The following is a 20,058-nucleotide window of genomic DNA, read 5'->3' on the forward strand; positions in this document are numbered from 1 at the left end:
TTTTATTCTTAAAGGGGCAGGTTGCCCATTAGCCCTCAACCCTCCCAGGTCCTAGTGCCCACCAGCTACAGTATTTATGGTAATTTAGTGTTAAATATATGTTGCACTGTCGTCACTCCTGCACTTTATGTTGTGCACTTTATGTGTTGATTTCATTACACTGTGTTCCTGTACTCAGATGTAATGACAATAAAAGCCTCTTGATTTGACTCTTGACTTGATTGAAAAGGCTGTTTTGTTTGTTTATCTATTTGTTAACTGGAAAGAAAAATAAAAGAATAATATGCAATATGTGGTTTCTACATTCATTCAGGCTTAAAAAAAACAACAATAAACAATATTGTAAGTAATCCAAAGTATTACGTAATGTAGCTGATACGTTACAAATTACATTTTGAGTGATGCAATCAGTAATCTGTAAGGAATTACATTTTAAAAGTTATCTTCCCAACACTGTAAACAGCCCACAAATACAACAGCTACAAACCACAAAAGTATACAATAGACCCAACAATCAATGTTTAATTTGCCCACAAGTACAACCGTTCAACAAAGATCACTCATTTGTATGACTACAGTTTGCCAGAGCAGCCAAAACATTAAGTACACACAATAACTCACCAGTCAGGCGGCCTATTATTGTGAATTAGTTTCACATTAAAGGACAGCCTTTACAAAGGCCTTTTAAGATTATGTGGCACAATATCTGTCTGATTTGCAGCCGCAATTCCATGATTAACTATAGATTTAATCCAGCATGAGCTCTGTTTATGACTCAGCAGCGCTGGGGTTAGGAACTCATGGCCCCGCCCCCAGAGTGAAAATCATGAATCTGATTGGCCAGACTGTTCTTCGAATTTGCTAATAAATTCATTACTACACCCTTCTGAAAATCAGCAGAAGGGGCCGAAGCCATTTTAGAAAGCTTTGATTGGTTAAAACCACTGTCAGTCAAGATAAGAATCCTGTAGCAACTAAAAAAAAAAAACTAATTTAAACTAATGACTAATGACTAATTCTTTATTTAATTTATAAAATAAATTCTTACACTTACATTAACTATAGTATATATTTTCTGATTAAAAATTATGTAATTATTCACATGTATTTATTGTCACCCCTTCTCTTAAGGGTTAGAAGGGCCTCACTGTACACCACTGATATATATCAGGGTTCATTATATATATATATATATATATATATATATATATATATATATATATATATATATATATATATATATATATATATTTCCTGTTTGGCTTGCCATATTGGCAGAACCGAGATAAGTATATTAGTCTGGCCCTCTAAAACCGTTCCAATTTCTTATGTGGCCCCTTGGGAAAATTAATTCCCCACCACTGTCTTATATGGTGGGAGTTGCTGAACTGGACACATGATAGCATCGACCACAATGTTGAAGAGGAGTGGCGAGGCCGTCTCCTTGACGGACGACGGTTCTAATGGTAAACTAATGGTTCTAATGGTAAAAAATAGTAAGAATATCTCCTTCAGTGCCTGACTGCTCCTGCTGTCTCTGAAGTGTGTGAAGGAGATACCTCATGTCCTTCCTACTGACCTCAGATTATATAACACACGCTGCTCTCCGTAGTCCACTATTTTCTACTATGTGCAGAGATGCACTAGAAACACAGCAGGGCACTGGGTCCTTACATCCATGGTTCAGAACTGCTGATCTTTAAAACTCTTTTTAACACAGTTTGAAAAAAGATCCTGAGACAGAGAATTAATGCAACAAATCAATTTATTATGGATCAGAACAAGCAGATTTAGGATATGATATCCATGATTCATCCCACAATCACACCTAAATATTTAATGCAGATTTGATCATCAGTGATTTAGACCTGCTGACTTTATATTAGTGGCTGTCTTCACTCAGGATTCACAATAAGCTGAAAAAGAGAGAGAAATGTTCTTAGCATCAATGAATTTACAGTTCTGATACTCCTCTACTGAACATGCTTCAAACGTACCTTCATTGGAGGAGCCCTGGACTCTCCATACACACTGTGTTCCAGTATCTGTGACACACAACATAACAAAGCTAAAGCTTCTGTGCTACAGTGTACTCCTGTGGATGAGACTGAATTTTACTAATTCCTCAGACTACCCTGGTGAAATACAAATATACTTAAATGTACTTAAAACATATTGAGAAATGTCTAATTATGCTGTAAACAGATTTATGTACTTACCTAAAATATAATAAAGGTACATTAATAATATGCTTCATCAAAAGTTTGAAAGTAAACTTTGATCATACTTTTTAAAAAAGAACAATAGAGTACATTTCAAAAATAGACTACAATGAAGTACACTTTAAGATTAATGGAATTCAATATACTATAAATATATATGTATAAAATACCTATTTACAAATATACTTTTGTACATTTTTAGCAAAGTGTGTTAAAAACAACTGTTACAGTAGTTCACTTAAAGTACAATATATCATGTAACTTTTTGGCCCTTTTGGCGTTTCATAGTTGAGTGTCGGTTAACAAGCCCCCACCTTACCTCTCTCCCTGCAGAACTCGCCACCTGATTGGCCGACAGAGTCGGTCGACACATATTTGATCAGAGGAGACTTTAAGCTTTCCGTTCATATAAATGATATACGGGTAGCTTAAAGAAAAGTTGTGTTACAGCGGATTAAAATAGATATTCATTTTTATGGCTCAAATTTCTTCAAGCACTGCTTTGTTGGATCTGCGGGTTTGTGGAGCGGTGTTTTAAGCAGGAGTGTGAGGTGAGCGCGTTTAGGCAAGAGTGTGAGGTGAGCGCGGGGTGGGCGTGTGAGCGCGTGGCTGATCAAAGAGCCTATTTATTAAGCTGCGGTTAAAAGTATAAGCACTCGTTTGGCTCTAATTCAGGAACCGTACATCCTACAGTAAAAAGGCTTACTGTTCCATAATCCTGAGGTTTAGGAGCACGTATATATCCACATTGGATCAAACATAATACGTACAAAACACGCAAATATGGAAATTATGAATCATAATTCTAATAAACAAGACATATTTCGCCCTAAATGTTTATTTTCTAAAAGGATATACAGCTAAATAGGCTAGATAACTGAAAAGCAGAGCTTTAAAATAACATATTAGGTGTCATTCATAGGTGTTATTCATAAACACAGCCAGATATTAATTATGACATTTATGGCCCGCCGGCGGCCTAGGGCGTGTTAAGAGGTTAATTATGTCTATTGGGCTCTACAAAATAAACTATGCTAAATCGACATTGCAAACGTTGCGCAATAGCTGACAATTCAAGATTATTTCCATATCTCTGTTTACTGGCTGCAGCTGAAATCTGGCCTCTGGAAAACAAGCTTGTTAATTTTAAACATTTGGCAGGTTCTTCTTCCATCTTCTCTCTTTTTTTTAATAGCACGCTTCATGCTATTCTGTTGCTGTATTTAATTTTATCGCTTCAGAAAAGACCACTCATGGGCGCAAACCAACTCATTTGGGAGGGGAGAATTCCCTCAGATGGTTAAACCCATCTAATCTACTGGGAAGTAGGGGTTGTGCTGTCAGATCAATAGAGAATGCATACGTAGTTGAATAGAAATTAATGCAAGAATAAGATTAGATGAAGGGACAGATAAGTGTCAAAATTATTTTTTCCATCCAACCAGCCCAAACTCGAGATTGACATGAGCCAGCCCATCAGAAATCTTCCAGAATCTCCCGATTAGCCACTGCGGGCCTGCACTCTATTATACCGTATCGGTACTGCACTGTCCTGTCTCTAAATTGTCTCATCTTTTGTGTTTATTGTATTGTGACACTTACGAGTGGTGGCTTCTATTAGTTAGCCATTTTCACCCATGCACTTATGTACTGACTACGCCACTCCCGTTAAAAGGTGGGAGAAACCCAAAAGGAATGTGAAGCCCTTCCCCTTAACAGGTCCCGACTGTATTAAAACAGTCTATAGAGGCAGAGTTTGATATCAAAAATATTTTTATTTACAAATAATCAAAACACAAACATATAAAAAAACACAATGAATCTCCACTGAATTGGTTGACACTGACAATACTTGGGCTTTAGCACATGAACACCAGTTTTGGATGGAATAAAGCAAACCAAAAATAAAGGATCCACAAACCCCACAGCTTAACACTACACTGCACACCACACCAAACAAACCATAATGGGGAGGACTAGCTTGGATTCTTTCTTTGGTAACTTTAAAAATACTGTTCAACGAAACACACTAGATGAAAAGAAACTCACAAGTGTGGCAGAGTATTAATTGAAATAAATAAATAAAAAACACAAAACCCACAAAGTTACTGAAACCAATAAAAAAGAAAGTAAACTAATTAAATATAACCCAAAAAAACAAAGAATTACAAAATTAAACAAAACTTAAATACAATAAATTATGCAGATAATCATAGCCAGAAAACAATGAAAAAAATAATAAAGTACCAAAAAAAACTAACAAAACAAAGAAACTGCAGAAAAATCAGTAAAGAAATTATAAAGAAAGCAATACAGAAACTATCCAAAAAACAATAAATGGACCATCAAAAACAGTAGAGAACCATTAAGAAAACAACATTAGAAAACAGTAGAAAACGACTTTAGAAAACACAGTAGAAAACACTAGAAAACAGTGTCCAATATCCTCCACTTTCAGCCATGCACACGTCCCTTGCAGTCTTCTTCCTCTAAGCACATGGAGGGAAAGGGAAAATCAGGAGCACCCCAGCCTTCTTGTGAACTTGGACAATGAATACTCTTTCCAATGTTTGATGAGTCAAGTGAAACAGCAGCACCTGCCCAAAACAGTTCTCTGCTCTGTCTCCACTCCTCTCCAACATGCACACCAACAGCAGCTAAATCATTAAAACACTGCACTATCCAGCAGCACCTTCTCTTGCTGCTGCTGCCCAAGCACGTAATGGAGGCCAGATACTCTCCCCACTAATTAGGTCACCTGCAGCTTCCCTCTTAACTGGAAAGAAAAATAAAAGAATAATATGCAATATGTGGTTTCTACATTCATTCAGGCTTAAAAAAAACAACAATAAACAATATTGTAAGTAATACAAAGTATTACGTAATGTAGCTGATACGTTACAAATTACATTTTGATGGATGTAATCAGTAATCTGTAAGGGATTACATTTTAAAAGTTATCTTCCCAACACTGTAAACAGCCCACAAATACAACAGCTACAAACCAAGTATACAATAGACCCAACAATCAATGTTTAATTTGCCCACAAGTACAACCGTTCAACAAAGATCACTCATTTGTATGACTACAGTTTGCCAGAGCAGCCAAAACATTAAGTACACACAACAACTCACCAGTCAGGCGGCCTATTATTGTGAATTAGTTTCACATTGAAGGACAGCCTTTACAAAGGCCTTTTAAGATGAGGTGATACAATATCTGTCTGATTTGCAGCCGCAATTCCATGATTAACTATATTTAATCCAGCATGAGCTCTGTTTATGACTCAGCAGCGCATAACACCTTCAGTACACCGGTGAGAAGGGGTTAGGAACTCATGGCCCCGCCCCCAGAGTGAAAATCATGAATCTGATTGGCCAGACTGTTCTTCGAATTTGCTAATAAATTCATTACTACACCCTTCTGAAAATCAGCAGAAGGGGCCGAAGCCATTTTAGAAAGCTTTGATTGGTTAAAACCACTGTCAGTCAAGATAAGAATCCTGTAGCAACAAAAAAAAAAATAGACTAATTCTTTATTTAATTTATAAAATAAATTCTTACACTTATTAACTATAGTATATATTTTCTGATTAAAAATTATGTAATTATTCACATGTATTTATTGTCACCCCTTCTCTTAAGGGTTAGAAGGGCCTCACTGTACACCACTGATATATATCAGGGTTCATTATATATATATATATATATATATATATATATATATATATATATATATATATTTCCTGTTTGGCTTGCCATATTGGCAGAACCGAGATAAGTATATTAGTCTGGCCCTCTAAAACCGTTCCAATTTCTTATGTGGCCCCTTGGGAAAATTAATTCCCCACCACTGTTTTATATGGTGGGAGTTGCTGAACTGGACACATGATAGCATCGACCACAATGTTGAAGAGGAGTGGCGAGGCCGTCTCCTTGACGGACGACGGTTCTAATGGTAAACTAATGGTTCTAATGGTAAAAAATAGTAAGAATATCTCCTTCAGTGCCTGACTGCTCCTGCTGTCTCTGAAGTGTGTGAAGGAGATACCTCATGTCCTTCCTACTGACTTCAGATTATATAACACACGCTGCTCTCCGTAGTCCACTATTTTCTACTATGTGCAGAGATGCACTAGAAACACAGCAGGGCACTGGGTCCTTACATCCATGGTTCAGAACTGCTGATCATTAAAACTCTTTTTAACACAGTTTGAAAAAAGATCCTGAGACAGAGAATTAATGCAACAAATCAATTTATTGTGGATCAGAACAAGCAGATTTAGGATATGATATCCATGATTCATCCCACAATCACACCTAAATATTTAATGCAGATTTGATCATCAGTGATTTAGATATGCTGACTTTATATTAGTGGCTGTCTTCACTCAGGATTCACAATAAGCTGAAAAAGAGAGAGAAATGTTCTTAGCATCAATGAATTTACAGTTCTGATACTCCTCTACTGAACATGCTTCAAACGTACCTTCATTGGAGGAGCCCTGGACTCTCCATACACACTGTGTTCCAGTATCTGTGACACACAACATAACAAAGCTAAAGCTTCTGTGCTACAGTGTACTCCTGTGGCTGAGACTGAATTTTAATAATTCCTCAGACTACCCTGGTGAAATACAAATATACTTAAATGTACTTAAAACATATTGTGAAATGTCTAATTATGCTGTAAACAGATTTATGTACTTACCTAAAATATAATAAAGGTACATAATAATATATATTAAAAATTGTAGTTCAGTATATTAAAATATATTTTTATAGCCAACAAAGTATACTAGGGGTGTGCTACTTACAAAAGACAGGAACAAGAAGCATGTACATTTGTACTGAATTGTAAATAGATCACATTTATTTAACATCAATTCTTAGTACATTTCTTATATACCTGGTGTATGATAGTGATACAGTTGTAATACTCATTAAATGTATTATACTTTTACTGTAAGCATATTTAAAATATGGGGTTACATACATGAAGTAGTTTATGTATGTTTAAATGTTACTTACGTATATTTAAAATAGTTAAATTTTAGTACAGTTAAGTACACTTAGCACAATTTAAGCAAGACTTCTGTACTATTTTTATTCAATTAAAGTAAAATAAGTACAAAAAAGTTGTTGCATTTTAGCACTCTTTAAATATACTGAATAATAATGTGGCTACAAGAACATTTTAGTACGCTATAGTATAATAATGCGTAGTAAAATTTAATATACTTTTTTCACCAGGGTAATTACGGAGTAATTACATTGATTTAACACACCTCACGTCTTTTCTGGTGATCGAGTTCTGAATTCAGCACCCAGACCATTTTGGTAGTTGCCGCTTCAGGAGTGATGTCATAGCCAGGAATAACGTTTGCTTTTTGTAGTATCTGGAATAAAAATGAAGCAAGAGCACAGTGATCACCGAGCAATTAACCACTAAACAGGTTAATGGCAGAGCAGTTTTCATATCGCTTATCTCTAAAAAAAAGTCCAACATTTTTTTTTTACACTTTTACAACCCTGTTTTCCTTAAAACATTTCCTAATCTCCCCTCCTTATCTGAGTTTAATAGAGTTTAATTTCTAGTTCTCTTCATATTAATCAACAATGGTTTGCTAAATTACTGGTAAATGTGGTAAATCAGGTGAGCTGCTGACAGAACTGAACATAATATAACACATGCTGGCGAATTACAGAATTACATTTACTCACGTTACTGTAATTAAGTATATTTTATGAATGATTTGTAATTTTTAAGGTAGCGTTTAAAAAAAGGTAATTTTACTTTTACTCAAGTACATTTTGACACAAGTAATTTACTTCGCTACATTGGGAAAACTCCCCGTTACTGAGATCAGAGGGGAAATATAAGTGGAGTTGTGTCCCAAAACTCCAATTCCCAGAATCCACAGTGTTGATCAGTGGCAACCAGCCACACCTGTGCAGCACTCTATATAAACCCAATCAAACTACCCGTTCTCGTCGCACCTTTAAAAAGAGATCTTTTTAAAGATATTACATTACCTTACATTATTTTTTTTCAATAATACAGCAAAAGGACAGTAATAAACCTAATAAAACCAAGAGCCTACATCATTTGCTTTGTATGACTATGATAACACCTACCCCAGAGGAACCATAGATGGGTAAGACAGTGCCCCGGTACACCTGAGTACAGTTCAACATCAGAACCTTCCTCTTATCTGCATCCATCAGGAGCTTCAAGAGCCAATCACGTTCTGGAATATTTCCAGTGCCATAAGTTTCCAGGATGACTCCAGCAGCTCCATTCAGAACACAACTAACCTACAGAACACAAAAATTAAGTAAAAATAGCAGGTAAATCAGGTATCAGGTAAATACATCTAAAGAACAACTGCACAACAAGAACAATGCAAGCTAGATCTACTAATGTAGTCTAGAGTGTACATACTGTATAATATTTTATCAAACACTGCAGAGTTTTTAACCTAATCTCTGTGTAGTGTAGACCTTCAAGATGGGGCTGCGCTGGATGGAGAAGATAAGTGAACATTTCTTTGTCTTTTTAAGCTGTTTTTAATCTGCAACTGCTTTTTTTTTTTATCTGAATGGCCGAATGGCTAGTGTTTAGCAGGTAATGCTAATACTGCTCCAGTAGTGCTAGCTGGGGTTAGCAGCAGACTACAGGCCAGTAATACTCACCTTTGAACAGCTGAATTGCTATATTGCTAGCGCTTAGCGCTTCATGCTAACATTGTTGGAGAACTAAACTGAAATTCCTGTATAATGCTGTACTGCAACAGAGTAGCTTTACTGCTCCTTGATACCTGACTGGTAGAATTCATACATAATGAGCACTGGATTATAGGGCACACTGATGATTTTTGGGAAAATTACAGTGTTTTAAGTGTGCCTTATAGTGTGAAAAATACAATAATAATTTATCACCTCATGATAATTCTTCTAATTGCTTTAACAAAACATTTTAAGCATATTAAGAAGTGAATGTACTATTGGCAGACAAACCAAGTCTCCCAGCTGCGGGAGTCTCACGCATTTTGGCAGTGGCTCCCTGATGCCCGCCAGTCACATATAATCTCCCAGAATTCAGAACAAGCGCCCCAAACGCGCACACAGGCCACAGACTTTTTTTCTCTAATCGCGTGTGGGAAGGAGAGAGAGAAAACAGAGAGGGTTCTGATTGGCCTGTTCTCTGCAAAGAGTCTGTGAGACAACCAATCAGTTTTTAGTGTGGGCGGGCAGTGTTTTTCCCCCCTCCTGGACTGGATTTGTTCAGCGAATGAGAGAAAGCAGATCATGGCGGAGGCAATATTAATAATTATTGTAATATGATATGAAATGTTTTTGATGTTGAGCAATTTTTTGTAAAATTGTAACTGTCAATTTTTGTCAAATATAAATATTTTTTTTCCAAAAAAAAAGGAAAGGCAGGACCTTCCAAAAAGAAAAAAAGTTAAAACTCATTTCACCTCTGAATACTCTAAATTTAATTTAAAAAAAAGTAAAAGTAATTAATATAAAAGTAAAATTTCGTAATCCTTTGGTGTGTGTGTGAATTTTTTTTTGGATCCCAAGTTGCAACTTTTGCAACTTGGGATGTCTGTATTGGAAAGGATTAAATAGTGTTTTTAGGGTATAATGATGACCAAGTCTTTCAGGGAGTGGTCTAATATAAAGAATATGGATGTCCTAAATTTCTTTGTCTTTGGGAATCCCATGGCCTGTGATACGGACATAATATAAGCCCTGGACAGTACTGAAAAATGAAATAAAATAATTTTGACTTACATAATCTTCTGTTATCCCAGGGAAAAATCTCAGGATCTTCACCTGTGGGATGCCATCCAATGTGAACATTTTCTTCACAGTGCAGGTGGTTTTGGGGTCCACTTTTTTCAGTTCAATTTTTGAAGTAATCACTGAGAATAAAAATTTATTATTTTGGTTTTACATGTAAAGTGTGAAAAAAAGAAGCACTAGTAATATAAAAAGGAAGTTGATAAATCCTGCACTTAACAGCTGGAGTTATGCATCTATTATTCACCCAACTAACAACAACAAGCACAACCACAAAAATCTAATACTGGCTCAACTACACTTGGTTCATGGTACATTGTCCAAACTTCCAAGTATTCCGACCTACAGAGAAAATGAAAGAATACCAAGTACTCTTAAGAACAAATAAAATACTCATTAGTCTGGGCTCAATTCCTTTCACCAAACTGTAAAAAATAAAGTGTAAAAAAAATGTACTTTTCTTGCAGCAGCGGGCGCAAGAATATGTCTGTAAAAACAGAAAAATACTGTCACAACTGTTAACAACTATTACTATCATTTTACAAGAAACTGTCCTATAATTACATGACATTTTTCACTTATTTTAATTCTCAAAAACAGGTTTACTGCTTAAGAGCACTGTAAAGTGCTTGGACAGTGAAACCATTTATAGAGCCTCAGTTTGAATATAAGTTTGGATATAACTGATATGAAACTACATTACTGCCCTCTAAACTGAACATCTTAACATCTTAACATAGCCACGCCCCATAGACAACTGCATTACATCCCATTCATTTCAATGGAGAGAAATCCCTGCTCTAGCGAAAACATTCATAAGAGCTAAAAGGCGGAATATGGATTTACAGAACTACAGATTACAGTGAGGTTGATTAAAATTTAAAAACATTACAAAACTTATAATTGAGTTCTTCTGTTGATTCATTTGAATAAAAAAAAGTCACAGACACGCCCACCGACATGACTTAAAAAAAAAGTGCCTGTGGACGTGTACCTTTATAAAAGAGACCACAACACCCATAAAAACACAAAAAACACTCCTGCACCGCCACAATACACTCCAGCCAAAACTGGGGAATAAATGCTTGTGAACATAAGTGTTTAAATAAATAATAATTTAGGGTAAAGCAGCCCAGAAACTTAATTAAACAGTGAAACTGAAGATTATATCTGTGTTCAATTTGCTTTTAAAATGTGTCATTTAAAGCAAAATGTAAAAAATATAAAACTACTGGTCTGTATTTTTACACCCAAGGCTGTGTTTATACATCAGTGAGTGTGTTTTCACACTGTACCACCATAAATTACCATTCAAACCACTTAAAAAATAGTACAGTTGAGTTAAAAAACAGAGGACATTTAAATATACAGATTTTGATTGTGCTTTTCCAGAAGAATAATTGAAACAGATGTTTTTACTGTGATTTTCAGGTATATTCTTTTTTACATAAAATACAGAATTGTTTACATAAAATACACAGCACACTACCTGAACACAATAAAACAGAATAATTGGCTATTTAACTTTGCGTGAGCAGAACACAGCAACCGCTACCATCTGGCTCGACACATTATTGGCTCGACAAGGATCCAGAAGCACAGTAAACTATGTTCGTTGTACATTACCTCAACTGCCAAGTACTCAGACATTCACAGAGTACTGAGATACACCTTGTGGTGCACCCGGGACACATCTTCAGTGATGTAACCAGGGTCACGGGGTGTTTCGGGTCACCCAGGTGACCCAGCCGGGGGTCATCAGGCCCCAACTTGTGTCAGAGTAGGGCACTACGCCACGATTCCCCCCTCCTCAGCCAGCGTTCAATTACAGTGTAGGAATAAAATAAAACCATTAAATGAATTGGTGTGCCCAAACTTTTGACTGGTACCGGATTTAGATGGATGGCAAGTTAAAAGTTCTTTATCAGTGCCGGACTTAATAGCAGGTGCTTACAGAGTCAGTCTCATTCTCATGTGTATCTGATCACTTCTGATCACTGAAAGCACATTCTTTGCCTCCCTCTAGTGGAGGAGTCTAACCACAGACTGAGGGACTGTTCCTCATCTCCTACCTGAGGCAAACTGAGTCAGATCACTCAAACTGATGGGCAGTTTTTTTATGATTATAATTATTATTTTTTCAATAAGCAGAGGAGGTTAGGCTGGTAACTGGACACCTGCCTGGAATCAACCTGTCCTGTTTCTTCACTTTCTAGGTATATAGAAAGGATTTGATGTCATAAGGCAACTGATTTTCTTTTCTTAATCGACCATTAACATTAAACAGTAAAGCCAAGAAACACTTACACTTGATTGTGGTTTCCAGACTAGCCAGAGGATACACATCAGGACTGTCAAACACACTAAAAGAATCACAGTCAAACTTCTCCACTCGGTTCCCTTGAAACAGTTTGTTCATATCATAAAGCATCACCTGTGAAAGAAAAAACAAATAGTCAAAACTATACCATATCTAATTATTAATTGTTGGTACATAAAGTATACATATGTATGTATTATTAGCAAATATTATGTATGAATTTTAACAAAAATGTAAAGTAAGGAAACAGAAAAATCTTAATTGTCCTTCAGCTTACCTGCTGCAGACTCGGTGTGTCACAAAAGTATGCGGCCATCAGCATCGAACCAACAAAATTATCCACACCATCAGTGCGAGGATGGAAGATGGGCATCTAGAGAGTTAGACAGCAGAAAAGAAAATCCTGATGTAAAACATATTTGTCTAAAAAAGGGAATTTTGCTTTATCCTTCAGTATATAGGATATATTTATTTTATGACACAAATAGAAATAGTCATGTCTAACTCTAAAGTTAAATACACAAAATGAAGCATACATGTGTAGCATTATGTAATTCACTATTTAATTATATATATATATTTATGGAATTACTTTTAAAATAGAGCAGGTTTACTGACAGGTTGGTAGATAGGTATATATATATATATATATATATATATATATATATATATATATATATATATATATATATTTTTTTTTTTTTTTAATTAATAAAAAACAGGAATTATGTGTATACTTCTTGTACGAAATAATGTTTAAACTTATAAATAGACACAAAACATTGCAAAAGGTGAATAATGGGCAGGTAAATCAGACCTGTGCTCCAGTAACAATCACAGGCTTCTTAATCTCCCCCAAAATGAAGGACAGAGCGGAGGAGGTGTAGGCCATTGTGTCTGTGCCGTGGATAACAACAAATCCATTATACGCTTCCATGTTGTTCTGTAAAGTGGAGAATAAAGAAATAATAAAAAAAGAGAGAGTGAGAGACATTTAAGCGTTTAGCTACAGTAAAGTGTTTGTAGGAGAAAAAGATGAACAATTCATTTGAGCCATTCCACTGAATATGTGCCATTTGCTTGTTGTAACTCTTCTAAATTAAACTTATTTTTTTTACAAGGGTTTACTGAGGATGTTTACAAAACTCATGTGACATTTAAAAATCATGTTTAATAGCAAGCCCACTTATTCCTTTGATTTTCTCTCAAGAAAACTGACTGCATGTTAAAATAATAAAAAAAAATCTGTGTATATAGTGCACAATGTATTTTTCTAAAATATGCAAAGCCATTTTTATATTTTCATGAAGTCCCAAACCTGAAATTGATACATTTTATTTTCATGTAATTCATTAAACAAATGGATAAATGAAGATCCGAACAGAATTGGAAAAAATAAAACTAATATTCACATTAATAATAAAAAAAAAACAGGGGACAATACTCAATCCTGTTACTGGAACTCTCTCCTGTTACTGGCTCTAATTCCTGTTACTTTTTATGTTATCAGTAACAGGACTGAGTTTTTAGCATAGAATTAGCAAAATTTGTATAAAAATAAATAAATCAGATTTAAGAATTAATTTAGGTAACAGGGCAGCGTTGAGGGCAGCGTTGAGCTCCTCAGTCATCGTTACAATAAGATCAAATATAGAGAAAAAATAACGAGGGAACTTAATTTTGGTCTCCCCATGATCTTCAGAAAAAACAGCTGATGTAACTTCCTGTTGTAGATGTGACTTCCTGTTGTAGATGTGACTTCCTGCTGTAGATGTGACTTGTAGAATGTTCCAGATGGGGTAATGTGTAATGATAACAGGACTGAATGAAACCCAGGGACATAACTAAAAGTGTATTTTGACTTAAATCCTAGATGGGGTTTGGAGTTACACAACAATGCAAAAAATTACATCTCTGAAGGATTTTAATAATTATATTTCATGGTATATTTTATAGTTAGAAAGTGGGGGACAGGTGACAAATGATATATTTTAGTATATATTTTATAGTGTTATAAGTAGTTTTTATTAATGTTTTTAATTACATATCTTACTTTTGCAATCACATCTATGTACAAGGCACTATTCTTAATAATAAAATGTATTTTAAAGTTTTAAAGTTTTGTGTGCACATTTATACATGTTATTTCCTGGGGATAGAAAAAGCACCGATTTGGCGGAATATTTACCTGAATCTTTTCAGCCATGTCACTCCAGTCTTTAGGGGTCACATTTGAGGAGTCAATCGGCGTCGGCATGCTTTCAAACTTATAAAGGATTTTGTACTGTTTTCCTTCTGGGGGAGGTGTGGGGTAATCATCAGCCAACTGGTGACTGAAAAACAGTGAAGAAAATAAATGTGCACATTTCAGAAACCTGAAATACGATAAAGTAAAAACACTTTACACACACACCAGAACGTTTGTACATTACTATAAAAAAGCAGCTCTAGTTCTATTCTGGGTAATCCATCCATCCATCCATCCATCCATCTCTCTGCTGCAGTCACCAGTGACAGTACAGGTCTATTGACACTTCACTGTGACATATCTCTCGGCTCGGCATGTGTGGGCGTGTCCATGATGTTTTTTATTCAAATGAAGCAACAGATGTAGGCAATCATGAATTTAAGATTTGTAATCTTTAATCAACCTTACCGTAATCTATAGTTCTATAAATCAACCACAGAAAAGAAGCTAAACATGGCGGAATAAGGATTTACAGAATTAAACATTACAGTCAGGTTGATACATTTTTTTCCCTCTTAAACTTATAATTGACTACAACAGTAGTTTTATTTGAATTTGAATGTCATGGACACGCCCACACGCACTGAGCTAAGATATCCGGCACGGCGATATGCATTGAAGAAAAGTGCCAATGGACATGTACAGTGAGACCACTTTGTTATATTTTAGACCTGTGTAATATATTAATATAAAATCAAATCAAATTTATTTGCATAGCGCTTTTTACAACTGGTGTTGGCACAAAGCAGCTTTACAGACACATGATTGCAGGACAAGGAATAAGGCAAAAACATTAAACATAGAAAATACAGAATACAGAACCCCCAGAGAGCGTGGAGGCAAGGAAAAACTCCCTCAGAGCTGCAGGAGGAGGAAGAAACCTTGGGAGGACCAAGACTCACATTTAAGGGGGACCATCCTACCACTGGTTAAACGGCTTTTAAATTAAAATGTACAAAGTCTTTTATACATCCACATAGGTTTTATATATTCAAAAGTATAATAGCGCCACTAATGGCTTGGATGTAAACTGTAGTGGAGAGTAAGATGGATGATGAGGAGCTGATCTGTGGTACCATTTGATAGTTTGGACACGCCTTATTTTCCTACATAGTAAATGAATACTGAAGTGGTTCAGACTATGATTCTACATTAGGAATCACGTAGCAACTTAAAAGTGTTAAACTAACCAGTTCTTGCTATGATCTGGATTAGAACATTACTCAAATAGAGCTATTCACTGTATACCAACTCTACCACTTCTTTACAACTGATGCTCTCAAACACACTAAGAGACAAGAAATTCCAATAATTAACTCTTGATGAGTTCAGCACAGCTGTTAACTGGAACCCTGAATTCCAGGTGACTTCACCTCATAAAGCTGACTGAGAAAATCCAGCAGAGATGTGCAAAACTGTCATCTAAACCAGAGGTGCTACTTTTAAGAATCTAAAGTATAAAACATATTCTGTTTTTGTTTACTAAATAATTCCATATGTTTTGTAGTATTAATCTACAATGCAGATCATTTTAAAATAAAATGAAAAGGCACTGAATTTAAGATGTGTCCAAACTTTTGGCTGGTACTGTATATACACCACAACACCTACAGTTACACAGTACAACATTGCACTAAACACACACTTACCTCGATGACATGTTTATAGAGCCCCAGCCACCCTGTTCACTAGCGATTATTTCTTAGATATTTTATACTCTATTATATTATATTATACTCTATATTTTATATATCTATATTGACTCCCTGTAAGCAACTGCAATTCAGTAAATACACAATTCTTTCAGTGCAATGTCTCAGATTCTATTTCATATTCAGTTCTATATACACTTTATATTTTTAACATTTTGTTCTATTTCTCCTCTTTAATTAAACAACATTAAAAACCTCAAAAACGTTTTAAACACAATTTTCCGTTCTTTATTACATTAAACATATATTAATAAAACAAGATGTACGCTTTAGTATATATTCAGCATAAAAACAGCTAGAATGTGCAGAAGTGTGAACTCACTATAGTATGTTGAAGCCGTTTGGGGTGCGGATGCGTTTTATGACATCTTCCTCAGTTTCTTCAGGTTTCCTCTCATAAAGGACAGTGTGATGTATGAAGAACCTTTCGATTGTTTCCAGAGGCTGTGGAACAAGTTTACCTGTATATGAAAAAGATCAAATGTATTTTTTTATTATTTTGAATTCATATGAGAAAATATTTTTTATGAACACTCTCAAACATATCCAAATGTGTACACACACACACACACTATGACCTGTGCAAAAACAAAGACACATATTCCAAGAAACTCCAAAGAAAATGAAAAATGCAGTGCATTAATAATCTGCAAACTTACCATCCTTGTCTTTTTTCATGCCAAATGTTCCTCCGGTGTAGAGCACATACACCTTTCTTTCTAAAGCCATGACTGCACTGCACAGTTAATTTAAATCTAATAATAACAATAGTAACAACATTAACAATGAAACTTTGTAGTAAAGAAATTAAATTGATTAAGACGTTGAAAAGAAAGTTAAAGGCTTAAATAAGAGAGAAATATGAAGTATTTTACTTACCCAATGCCTGTGATGTAGGTTTATCACAGAATAAAGTGGTGCTTTAGATACAGTCAGAGTGTTAATAAAGAGTGATTTGGCTCCTCCTACTAAAAAAAGTCTCATGTTTCCTCATACACTACAATGACACTACAGTGACAAGACCAAACTGAAGCCGGAAGGGTTCTAGGGACAGATCAGTTTGTGATCACAGTAAAAGATCACAGAAAGAGATCACAGAAAGAGATCACAGTAAGAGGTCACAATAAGAGAGCACTGAAAGAGATCACCAAAAAGAGATAACAGAAATAGATCACAATAAGAGATCACAGAAAGAGATCACAGTAAGGAGCACAGAAAGAAATCACAGTAAGTGGTCACAATAGGGATCACATAAAGAGATCACAATAATAGATCACAGAAAAAGATCACAGTATGAGATCACAGAAAGAGATCAAAAAAATAAATCACAGAAAGAGATCAAATAAATATATCACTGTAAGAAATCACAGAAAGAGATCGCAGAAAGAGATCACAGTATGAGATCACAGTATGAGATCACAGTATGAGATCACAAAAATAAATCACATGAAGAGATCACATAAATAAATCACTGTAAGAAATCACAGTAAGAGATCGCAGAAAGAGATCACAGTAAGAGATCACAGAAACAGCAAGAGCTCAGAGTAAAAGTTCAGAGTAAGAATTCAGAGTAAGAGGTCAGAGTAAGAGTTCAAAGAAAGGGCTCAGAGTAACATTACGATTTTATGAAATTGAGTCAAATTTCTGTTTTATGATTAAGTGTATGGGAAAAGCATTTGCCCATGAAAAAGATCATTCATCTAAAGATCAACTCAATATGATTTTTTACCAAACTGAAATCTTTTTTTACTAAGTTACAGACAACTTAGTACATAAACAGACTGTAATCTCAGTGAACATCTTTGTAATAACTCACTCTATCAGTTTAATTTGTCCTCTATTTAAATTATTTTTAATTAGCACTATTAACTCACTCCTGCTTATCTTCAGCATATGTTCCTGTCAATTTTAAAACAGTATGATAATGTTTTACACCTTATGTCATTTTGATGACAGATATTATTTTAAATCTGAATCTCTCACACACTTTTTGCTTTTTCAATATGTATTTGTTGTTCAGTGTCATTTCTCTTGAACACATTCCACAGGTTCATGTGGAAAACAATGTATGCCCTGGAATGATCATTATTTTTTTTCTTCCAAAGAAAAGAAGACTCTTTTTCACACTTCCTTTTTTCAAACAAGGTTCAGCAAAACAACAGTTCCTATTTAGCAGAATATATATAGCAGAAACTGGATTATTTTACTGTGTTTTTCAGTTGCCAAGACCCCAATACTGGTACTTGTAGTACAATTTTATTTCATTTCATATAGCCATTCTATTTTCCGGCTACACTTAACTAAAAGCACATTTTCTACCTTTTAAGAATGATAGAAGTCAGAAAGAGTGATAGAAGTCAGTCTCCAAACACAAGCAGCAACAAAAAACTCCAGAAATAGAAACTCGATTTGTCGCTAGTCGTCTTTAACAAATAAAATGCCGCTAAGAGGATTAGGAAAGTCACTGGTTGAACTCAGAACAGAATGAAAGTAAAATTCTCTTTACACCAAAAGATCACTGATGCGCTCATTTCGCCGTCAATCAAAAAGCAATTCAGCCTCAGACAGATCATCCAACCATCATGCAGAAGCTGAGCGTCCGGACCAGCCGAGGCCAGCCCAGTGCCCCATAGACCCCCAGAGATGCTGAGCGTCCGACTGGCGGGACAAAGCCCAGCCTTTATCCAATGACTCGTCTTGTTTCACTGCATGCTTTACTCCGCTATTGAACTCTGTGGACGCTCAGCGTCCGCACTGTTTAAAGCAGCAGCGAGAGGCGGTGGGAATGAGTGAGAGGAAAGCCGCGGCATTACCAGTGATAACAAACTGATTCTGAACTAAGTTCAGCTCGTTGTAGCGCATATTTAATCAGTGACATGTACACACAACAGTATATATTTAATATCTTATTTTTTTTACATTTTAGGGGAAGCCGAGCTTCCCTTGCCGTCTTAGAGCAATCACATCTGGCTCAGAATAAGAGCTCAGAGTAAGAGCTCAGTGTAAGAGCTCAGTGTAAGAGCTCAGTGTAAGAGGTCAGAGTAAGAGTTCAGAGTAAGAGCCCAGAGTAAGAGCCCAGAGTAAGAGCCCAGAGTAAGAGTTCAGAGTAAGAGTTCAGAGTAAGAGCTCAGATTAAGAGCTCAGATTAAGAGTTCAGAGAAAGAGCTCAGATTAAGAGGTCAGATTAAGAGTAAGATCTTAGAGTAAGAGTTCAGAGTAAGGCTGCGTCCAGAAACCCTAAAAGTGTCTCCTTTTTCCTACCGATCCTCCTCCTCTCCTCCATGACCCGGAAACTGATTTCGTGACGCCATCTTGCCGCCTGTCCGAACACCATAGGAGCCGAAAGAAGCCGCTTAAAATCCTCCTGTAGGGGGCTTCCAATAGAGGATACATCAGTGCATCCTACTCCGGAAGACTTTTAAGGATTTTCTAATTAAACAGCCAGTAAAGCAGTAATATAATGTTAAGTTTAGATAAGCTGTATGGTCAGTAAAAATGATCCCATATTTGTAACACGATATATATATCTATCAATGGCCAGAGAAATGCGTCCAAAATGCGGCTGGGAGTAAGCAGGATTTTATTGGAATATCTGAATATTTAGCTGTGTGATAGTAATGTTCCATTGATCCTGTTTAATCTAATGTTTTTTTCACTTCAACATGTATGCAAAATATAATATTTATTATTATATTTATTATTTATTAATATTTGATAATTGTTTTATTACATTCAGTGAAATCA

General features: G+C 35.5%; 1 protein-coding gene across 4 annotated transcripts in view; it reads right to left on the bottom strand.

Annotated features, from left to right (window-relative positions):
- Positions 1-1,747: 1,747 nt before the first annotated feature.
- Positions 1,748-20,058, bottom strand: part of LOC111190433 (60 kDa lysophospholipase) — a 91,593-nt gene continuing 73,282 nt past the window's right edge. Inside the window, exons 1-12 of one of the 4 annotated variants that reach the window (XM_049476432.1) lie at positions 17,194-17,317; positions 16,974-17,069; positions 16,637-16,775; positions 14,543-14,687; positions 13,172-13,297; positions 12,632-12,727; positions 12,342-12,468; positions 10,026-10,156; positions 8,361-8,540; positions 7,511-7,621; positions 6,712-6,759; positions 6,498-6,630 (exon numbers count right to left, since the gene is read on the bottom strand). In XM_049476432.1, coding sequence (XP_049332389.1) covers positions 6,610-6,630; positions 6,712-6,759; positions 7,511-7,621; positions 8,361-8,540; positions 10,026-10,156; positions 12,342-12,468; positions 12,632-12,727; positions 13,172-13,297; positions 14,543-14,687; positions 16,637-16,775; positions 16,974-17,043 — 1,194 coding nt within the window. In that variant the 5' untranslated portion in view covers positions 17,044-17,069; positions 17,194-17,317 and the 3' untranslated portion in view covers positions 6,498-6,609. Of the gene's footprint in view, positions 1,917-1,997; positions 2,046-6,497; positions 6,631-6,711; positions 6,760-7,510; positions 7,622-8,360; positions 8,541-10,025; positions 10,157-12,341; positions 12,469-12,631; positions 12,728-13,171; positions 13,298-14,542; positions 14,688-16,636; positions 16,776-16,973; positions 17,070-17,193; positions 17,318-20,058 lie in introns of those variants that run through there. The other 3 variants (XM_049476431.1, XM_049476430.1, XM_049476429.1) reach the window with 3 other exon arrangements.

This window comes from Astyanax mexicanus, chromosome 3 (genome assembly GCF_023375975.1).
Source record: "Astyanax mexicanus isolate ESR-SI-001 chromosome 3, AstMex3_surface, whole genome shotgun sequence".
Taxonomy (NCBI): domain Eukaryota; kingdom Metazoa; phylum Chordata; class Actinopteri; order Characiformes; family Acestrorhamphidae; genus Astyanax; species Astyanax mexicanus.